This window comes from Danio aesculapii, chromosome 25 (assembly GCF_903798145.1).
Source record: "Danio aesculapii chromosome 25, fDanAes4.1, whole genome shotgun sequence".
Classification (NCBI taxonomy): Eukaryota; Metazoa; Chordata; class Actinopteri; order Cypriniformes; family Danionidae; genus Danio; species Danio aesculapii.
The window spans coordinates 3,575,396-3,585,395 of NC_079459.1; the positions used below are offsets into that span (position 1 = coordinate 3,575,396).

Here is a 10,000-nt window from a genome sequence, read left to right on the forward strand (position 1 = left end):
TTTAAAAAAATGATGGTAAAAAGTCATATCACCCAAGATGGCTTAAAGAAGGTGAGTAAATTAAGGGTAACTTTAATTTTTGGGTGAACTTTCTCTAAAATAGATTTAATGATGAACAAGATAAATATTTAACTTGGTCATTTAATTAATTTTAACGTGTTTTTTGTTTCTATAACTAATTAAAGCAGTCCACACACACACCCACCAGACCTGTGAAAGTCATATTGCATTTGAAACAGCTGATTTTCACACATATTATGCAATATTATTCCTTAAATAAGTAACAACTTTACCTACCTACAACTGAAGTCAGTTGATAGCCCTCCTGTGAATTTTTATTTGGTAAAACTTTACAATAAGGTTCCTTAGGTAATGCCTTTACTAACATGAAGTAATCATGAACAACACTTGTGGAGCATTTATTAATCATAATTGAACATTTACTAATGCCTTATTACATCCAAGTCCATGCTTGTTTAACATTAGTTAATGCACCGTGAGTTAACATGAACTAACAATGAACAACTGTATTTTCATTAACTAACCTTAACTAACATGAACAAATACTGTAGTAAATGTATTGTTCATCATTTGTTCATGTTAGTGAATGCATTAATTAACATTAACTAATAAACCTTATTGTAAAGTGTGACCTTTTATTCTTTTTCAATTATTTCCCAAATGATGTTTAACAAAGCAAGGAAATCTTCACAGTATTTCCTATAATATTATTTCTACTGTTGTTCTTCTGTAAGTCATATTTGTTTTATTTCAACTAGAATAAAAGCAAATTCATAAAAAACATTTTAAGGTCAATATTATTAGCCCCCTTGAGCAATATTTGTTTGCTATAGTCTACAGAACAAACCATCAATATACATTAACTTGCCTAATTACCCTAACCTGCCTAATTAACCTAGTTAAGCCTTTAAATTGCACTTGAAATATCTAGTGAAATATTATTTACAGTCATCATGGCAAAGATTAGATAAATCAGTTATTAGAAATGAATTATTAAAACTATTATGTTTAGAAATGTGTTGAACAGAAATTGGGGTCAAAAAATATACAGGGGGGTTGATACTTCTAACTTCAACTGAACATTTCTGCTACCTTTTAAAGTCTGAATCGGATATGAACTGAAAAATACAATCCATAAAAAAACTTAAAGAGTCTTACTGATGAAGGACTCGGTGCTGGAGTGGAGCAGTTTCTCAGCCCACAGCTGACAGGCCTCTGTGTGGGTTAAACTCTCGGCTCCGTAACACAGCTGATACTCCAGCTTGGGTAAAATGTGCACAGGAACTGCCTAAATCAAAGACACGCCATCATTATACGCTCACACGCCTTTAAAAATACACACAGAAGGGAAAACCATGTGCTTTTCCTGACCTACAGAAGGGCCTGTTAATACACTGATAAGATTTAAAGCTGGACCTACGGTTCTGCACAGGAAAGCAGACTGGTTTTCATGTGAAATCAGGAAAACACTTTAATCCAGTTTGAGTGCTATTATCGGGGCATTTACCAACACAGAAAATGTACAAAAGGACAACGCAGTAACTTTTTATTGTAATTAGGGTTGCACGACACTGGAAAAATTGGACATTGCGATATTTTGTTTTGTGGAGTTAATAATTTGAATATAATTTTAGCAGATGATTTGAATAGCTCTATTTGGAAAGATTTTATTCATTTAGATCGACTGGGATGATCAGTTTTTTTTTCTCTATATAGTGCATCTGCGCAAATTATAATAAATTACAGGTTAATTACTAAATTAATTACAAATTAAATCTTTATGGTTTTCTGGGGAGTAAAACAGTATTCAAATACAGAAATGGAACATTCAAATGTAAAATAACATGGTAATCATTTTATAAATATATTTTAAAATATCTTTATCTTTTAATCTTTAATAAATAATCTAATCCTGCAATGTGACTATTGCAGATACATGCATCGCGATATCAATGCACAAGCGATATTTTGTTCAGCCCTAATGGTAATCATAAAAAAAGGTCCTGAAACGATATAAATAATTTAGTTTCGTTTAATTTTCCCCTTAAACTGCACGTTTATAAAACACTGCCATTTCTGTACAGCTTAAGAAAAACAAAACAAAAACAAGAACATGGAAATTCTTCATAAGCACAGCACATTTAGCTTAGCTTAGCATAAATCATTGAATCAGATTAGACCATTAGCATCTCGTTCAATTTTTTTTTTTGTTAATTTAAAGAAATCCTATTTAAAGCTTGACTTTTCTTAAGCTACATCGTATATTAAGATATTAATGGAAGAATCAAGAGAACCAGAAAATGTGAGAAAGGACAACCCAGTAACTTTGTATTGTAATTTAATGTTATTTACTGAAAAATAAACATCCTAAAACAGCATGAATATTTTTGATTTTGCTTAATTTTTTACTTTAACTATGTTTACAAAACATTTTTGTACTTGCTGTAGCAGTAAAAACTGGCTGTAAAACTAACAGCACATTTAGCTTAGCTTAGCATAAACCATTGAATCAGATTAGACCATTAGCATCTCGCTTAAAGAAAACAAATGTTTTGATAATTTAAAGAAATCTTATTTATAGCTTGACTTTTCTGTAGCTATATAGTATACTAAGACTGACACAAAATCTAGAGAACCATAACAAATAAAAAGTAGTTAAAATATAGTTGTTGTCATTTTTAGTGCAACACCTACAATTAATTTAAATGTAAATAGCAACTTTTCATCTTAGTACACAATGTAACAACAAAAGATTCAAGCTTTACATAGGAAAATGATCAAAACTCTTTTTCGAAAATTATTTGAACGAGACGCTAACGGTCTAATCCGATTCAATGATGTATGCTAAGCTAAGCTAAAAGTGCTCCCGTCAGGCAGAATAAATTCTAAAAAAAGGGTAAATATCACTTGTTTAACTCTAGAGGAGTTAATTATTTGCAAACAAAGTGGAGTATTCATTTACAAATAATCTGTGTGGTATTTTGAGCTGATGCATCATAGACATTTGTCATGCTGACTTACTGACTGAAACACAAAGATTTCAAGTTAACAAAACCTTGCAAATAATCACTGACAACTATACATTTACTAATTTTATTATAATATTATATCTAATAATAATAAAATCAATTGTGGGTGAGGTTTGAAAGCTCTCATATGTGACTGATGGTTACATGGCCAGAAGCAGACCTGTGTTTCTGAAACTGTGTGTATTGGTTTTGGTGGTTTACAAGAAAATTTGTATAATGGCATGGGTATGACCTAGTTGTACACTATTAAGCTAGGTTATGAGGACATGCCCTAATAATGGTTAAAAATCATACTTAATAGGGACTTTTGACATTCAAATTTGTGGGGTTTAGGAGTAGGGTGGGGTAAGACTATATAATATGTGTTTTTCCTATATAAAATACATTATGCCTGCAGAGCGTCCTCATAAACCACAAATGCAAACGTGTGTGTGTGTGTGTGTGTGTGTTACCCTGAAGGTCTTTCTGTCGTGTTTCGGGTGAGCGATGTCCACACTGCTGCGCACCATTAGCAGGACGTCCAGTAGACTGTAGAGTTTGTAGAAAACACTGCCCTCTGCTGGAGGATCATAGTCTAACTCATCCTCTGCACTGGCCTGAAGATCCTCCCGCAGAAGACCTGACAGACACAGAGAGCAATTTTTAGAATAAAACAATATTCTGTACATGTCAACATCACACTGAATCTGACAACTATGATTTAAAATTACAATAATAATACAATAATAACAATAATAACAAGTATTATTAAACTAAATAATAATAATAACTCATAATAATAATTAAACTAAATAATATATAAACAACAACAACAACAAACAATAATAATAATAAAATAATAATAATAATAAAATATATAAGCATTATTAACTAAATAATATAATACAATCATAATAATAATTAAACTAAATAATAATAATAATAACAAAATAAAATATAATAATAAAAGTAAAAGGTAAATAAAGGCACAGAATTGTAAACATTTTATTAGAAATATAGAATTATAATATTATATAGTATATTATTTCTCAGAGATGGGTTGCGGCTGGAAGGGCATCCGCTGCTTAAAAATGTGCTGGATAAGTTGGTGGTTCATTCCGTTGTGGGGACCCCAGATAATAAAGGGACTAAGCCGAAAAGAAATGAATGAATATAGTATAGAATTATATACTATATATGTACACAAATAAAACGTTTTATAAGGTAGAAATTAAAATTAAATTTTAATTTTTTTACATTTTAAAAAGTACATAATTAGACAAAACTAATTTACATTTTTTTTAAACGCAGTTAAAGTTCATTACATAAACAGTTTAATCTATACGGTGTTAATTTTAAATAAATATACTAAATTTATAATTTTACATGATTGATTTCTTATAAAATTGTGATGTTAAAATCACAGTTAAACAACAAAATGAAGAAAATAAAAACAATAAAATTACTTACTCTTACAGACATAATACATTTTTGAATTAAAATATTTACTATACTATAAACTGTATAGTGAATTGCATATATATATATATTATATATATATATATATATATATATATATATACATATATATATTATATACATACTTATATATTATATTATATATATATATATATATAATATATTATATAATATATATATATATATATATATATATATATATATATATATATATATTGTATATATGCCAAAATCAAAAATAATAATAATCAAATGTAATATTAAATATTTAAACATTTAAAAAAATTAATTATTTAAATACTTGGACTTTTTTTGACATATAGAAAAACGCATTTAAGTTGATGCTAAATATTCTCGCACACAGCAGGTGACTAATGTTTATGAGAGTGTTACATGTGCAAAGATAATAATAAAAGCATGTTCTGGGACACACTGAAGCCAGAGATAGTGTTTACTGACGTTTTTTCTGAGCGGACAGCATTACAGGAGTGTCGGCAGGCAGCGATCCATCCTCCTCCTGTCCCTCTCTGGACTCCAGATACGACGACACACCAGTTTTGACCAGCGAGTGGCTCTTCACTTCAGGATGTTTCTCTTCCGGGACCTGTGCTTTGACGGGCTCCTGGCTCTTGCTGGGTGTGGATTTGAGCATGGCGTCCTGCATCTTCAGGATCTGCCCGAGCTGATCACACTCGCCTGAAATTCTCTGCCGCTTGACGCCCTTCTTGACTCCTTTGCCCCCCAGCGGGTTTGCGGGACTTGGAGCCGCTGGTTCGAGAGATGTTGCTGGCTCCTGTTACATTTGACAGGAAATTTGGATTTAGTTTTATTCTTAAAGGAGACCTATTATGTCCCTTTTTACAAGATGTAAAATAAGTCTCTGATGTCCCGAGACATAAGTCTCTGATGTGTGTATGTGAAGTTTCAGAATGTGGCTCAAAATACCACACAAATAATGTTTCTTATAACTCTTTGAAACTGCCCCATTTAGGCTGTAATCCTAATTGTGTTTTTTGTGACTGTCGCATTAAATTCAAATGAGATTGTGCTTGTTTCAAAAGGGGGCGGAGCTACAAATGCCTATGTGTCAGCATAGTGGCAGGACTAATGTTTTAAGTAGGCATGGGACGATAACCGTTTTCAAGGTATACCATGGTTTGGAAAAGTCAAGGTTTTAAACCACCTAGGCATGTGCCGGTATCACATTTTCATGCTGCGATTAATTGAGCTTTTATCACGGTATATGGTATTATCACGATATTGTAATTTTACTAGAGAAACAGGTAAAAAAACACAAAAAACTTCAGTTTCGTCAACTTAGTAACTTTAATAACTTTTTAATTAACTAAAAGCACTTCAAACATTTAAATACAAATAAATATAAATAAAACAATACACAATATAAAAGTAAACTTGAGCAATTATATCAAAGTGAATGTGCAAAGGGAAACCGTCTTCGATCAGCAATCCCTCTGCATTTTTTTGGAACCCAAAATATTTCCAAACCTCTGACTTTTTTTTTGAAGGGGGATAAATTGTCGGCAGCGTTCCTCCTTCCGCCATGCTTCTTCTTCGTGTGAGGATTAGAGAGCGGTGGCAGCGGCGGCGCGCACTGCGTGCACACAGTGCTTCTACATGCGGGGATTGTTTACATCAGAGTGCGCATCAGTTCTGCGCAGCATATATGCAGTGTTTCTTCAAGCGGTTGATGGAAAATAAGCTGAAGGGGGATAAATTGTCGCAGCGTTCCTCCTTCCGCCATGCTTCTTCTTCGTGTGAGGATTATAGTGCGGTGGCAGCGGCGCGCACTGCGTGCACACAGTGCTTCTACATGTGGGGATTGTTTACATCAGAGTGCGCATCAGTTCTGCGCAGCATATACGCAGTGTTTCTTCAAGCGGTTGATGGAAAATAAGCTGAAGGGGGATAAATTGTCGGCAGCGTTCCTCCTTCCGCCATGCTTCTTCTTCGTGTGAGGTTATAGCGGTGGCAGCGGCGGCGCGCACTGCGTGCACAGTGCTTCTACATGTGGGGATTGTTTACATCAGAGTGCGCATCAGTTCTGCGCAGCATATACGCAGTGTTTCTTCAAGCGGTTGATGGAAAATAAGCTGAAGGGGGATAAATTGTCGGCAGCGTTCCTCCTTCCGCCATGCTTCTTCGTGTGAGGATTATAGTGCGGTGGCAGCGGCGCGCACTGCGTGCACACAGTGCTTCTACATGTGGGGATTGTTTACATCAGAGTGCGCATCAGTTCTGCGCAGCATATACGCAGTGTTTCTTCAAGCGGTTGATGGAAAATAAGCTAAGGCGCGTTCTAAGAATATAAATTCGGATCTATTATTTTTCACGGTATTTTGAAGTGCCCGCGATAACAATACCGTGCATATTCATTACCGTGATTTATCGCATTACCGAATACCGGCACAAGCCTAAAACCACCAAAATGTTCTGCTATATCCTATTCCTAAGTTATGTGTAGGATTTATTTTTATATATTTTTTTTAGGACAAAATTATCTCCAGCAGAAAAGATATCCAAAGATACTGCTTTAAATTGTAATGAAATCTGCGTTTCAGAAACATGTAGACGACAGAATTCAATGAATCATTTGAATTACTTAGTCTGACATGTTTACTGCTCCTAAATATTTAAACAGTTTCTCAAAATACAATATATTGCGTTCAAAGGGTTGTTTTTATTACCCAGACATTTAAAAAGAAAATAATTTAGAGCAGTAACCACAATACCGTCAAACCGTAATATTTTTATCCAAGGTTAGTTATAGTTGTAAGCACAAATATGCGTTTTTATTTTGAATGGTGACATCCAGGGACAAGAAATTTTAAAGGTGCAATACCTAGTTCAACCACAGGGTGTCAAACTTACATAAAGTTTGACACCCTGTGGTTGAACTAGGTATTGCACTCCAGGATCAAAACACATTTTCACTCTGCTCCTCTTCTGACGAGTCCACGCAAGCGCAGATTGCCAGATTGATGGAGTGTGCCTGACTAACGAGCCTAAAGGCTGATTATATGTAATATTTCTAACTAAAAGCAACAACATGCGATAGAAGGAATATTTTCCGTACTAAAAGGAGTTTTTGTCCTAACCAACACCTGAAATTTATATTTTAGAAACGGCTTTTATTTCTCACAGGTAAACAACTGATCACCTCAGACACACCTCATGTGTTTTATTCAGTGTTGCATGCTAATAATGTAAGTTTGAATGCCATTTTACATGACATTTATTGCCGTACTACTGAAAGCAGCAGCAGATAGATCACCTCAGATGTTGAAAATAAAATAAACTGTTTAAAACTGAACTTTAGAACACATATCAGTGATTCAGCATGTATATTTGACACTGATAAAGAGGTTTAATATGTATTAATTGGATTATAAACCTGACCATTTCGCTGAAGTGCAGTGAGTGCACTATTCTGTGCTTCTAAATGGCTGTATATAAATTGATATCGTTTTCGTCTGGTGCAAACAGCCAAATTGCTTATCTCCTCACGTAGCAAGATGTTAGGACACGGAGTTACAGTGTAACCTGCTCATCTAATGTTTACGTTCATAATATTTATATTTTGCTAATTAATAACCTCCTCATGTGGAACTCTCATTTTGGAGTCTGCTACTGTCCCACTGGAGGTCGCATTTTCGTTTGCGGGCGCATGCTTTGAGAGCCTTTCTGATTGAATGAAGCAAATATGCTGTTTTCCACCAAGGCAACGTGGGGTGCTGAAACATAATTGGCTAAAGTGGCATTGGGCGAGTTCAAATAACCAAAACAAAGACAGATGTTCTGACACGTAATGGACATTTTCAAAGCAGAATATCTGACTTCAGCATTGTTTTTCAGATAAACAAGAATGTTCACTTAGCATATTTCTTCAATATCTGCAATATATTATGATATTTTATGCCTAAGAGGAGTTACACTTACAGCACCTTTAACGGTTATGATTTAAAGACTAATAAAGACTAATAACATTAAACTTAAAAAAAAAAAAACATGAATGATTGAAAACCTTGGCTGAAATTCTGATTCTTATTGGCTGTTGTCATTTTCCGCTCTTGTCAAATGTTTAATTTTAATTGAGTTTACGTCTCGATAATAAACGACGTCAATGAAATAAACACTGACCTGGACTGGAGGTCTCTGTGGGGAAACAATGTGGTCAATGATCAGTCGTCCTTCATCCGAATCTGAATCTGGCTCTGTTTGGTCGTCCTTCAAGGATCTTGGCCGTTGGCAGGCGGACACTGAACGGAGGGCATTTCGGACTCTTCATTTTCATGTACAGCAGTTTTTCCTTGATCATCCAGAGTCCTGTTTGTTTCACCTTGTTCTTCAGGCACAGATTCTGGAGTGTTTTGAGACGGTGAGGTGGGTTTTTTTGCATCTGAAGAGTCTGTGAGTTTCTTGGGGCTTGGGGTAAGTTGAGATGGAGCTGCATTCGGATTTTGACTGATTGTTTTCTTTTATTTTGGTCCTTTGTTTTCTTAGTGGGCTTGTAGGACTCGCCGAAGGACTCCAGATCTGTGAGGTCGGTCTCAAAATCCATACTAGTGTCATCAAACGTCACCACACTTCTGGAGGTTTTATCCTGAGTAGAAAAAAAATTATGTAAATAAATGTTTTAGTGCTGGGCAAAGATTAATCGCATGCAAAATAAACGTTTTTTTGACGTCATATGTCTGTCTACTGTGTTTATTATTATGTATATATAAATACACACATGCATGCAAATATTTAGTACATTTTTATTTATTGTTAGATATAAAATTTATACGTATATGATACAAATGATATAAATGTAAATTTGTTTGCAAAAACAGTTGTTTTTATGTGTATCACATATACATAAATAAACATATTCACATACAAAAATACTGGTCAAAATACACATTTACTTTATTATGTTTTTAATATTTATTTGTGATTTTCCCCCCAAGCTTTAACAAAACATTTTGTACAATCAAGGTTGTTAATTTTTCCCTACAGTGACCCTTGCTGCCGAAATAAATTAACAAACAAGTGAAATTAAAATGAAATTAAAACAGAAATAGATTAAAATATAATAAAGCAAAATGGATTAAAATAAAACTTATGGAATAAAAAAAATGAACTTTACAGTATTATGTACACATTTAAAATTAGGCAATATCAATTGTAAAAATAATAATAATAATAATAATAATATAATTATTATTATTATATATTATTATTATTATTATTATTATATTATATATATAAAAACAACTTTGGATGTGACATTAATCCCAATTATTATATTATATAATATTTTAAATATTTGCATATAGTTTCGAATAGAAATACGATAATGGCTTTTCCTGAACACAATAGTCCGAGATTTGATTTATTTTGTATATTTAGAATAGAATATAAACAATATGCGAACTTGTTCATCTTTAATGAAAATGTCGACTAATTATTTAATACTAACAGGAAATCAA

General features: G+C 33.3%; 2 protein-coding genes across 3 annotated transcripts in view; both read right to left on the reverse strand.

The window, feature by feature from the left end:
* Nucleotides 1-10,000, reverse strand: part of roraa (RAR-related orphan receptor A, paralog a) — a 559,428-nt gene that overhangs the window by 7,297 nt on the left and 542,131 nt on the right. The gene's annotated exons all lie outside the window — the stretch shown is intronic.
* The window catches only part of LOC130219196 (little elongation complex subunit 2-like), a 14,216-nt gene continuing 9,428 nt past the window's right edge, over nucleotides 5,213-10,000 (reverse strand). The window contains 2 exon segments of the mRNA XM_056451505.1: nucleotides 5,213-5,301; nucleotides 8,667-9,129. Coding sequence (XP_056307480.1) covers nucleotides 8,719-9,129 — 411 coding nt within the window. The 3' untranslated portion in view covers nucleotides 5,213-5,301; nucleotides 8,667-8,718.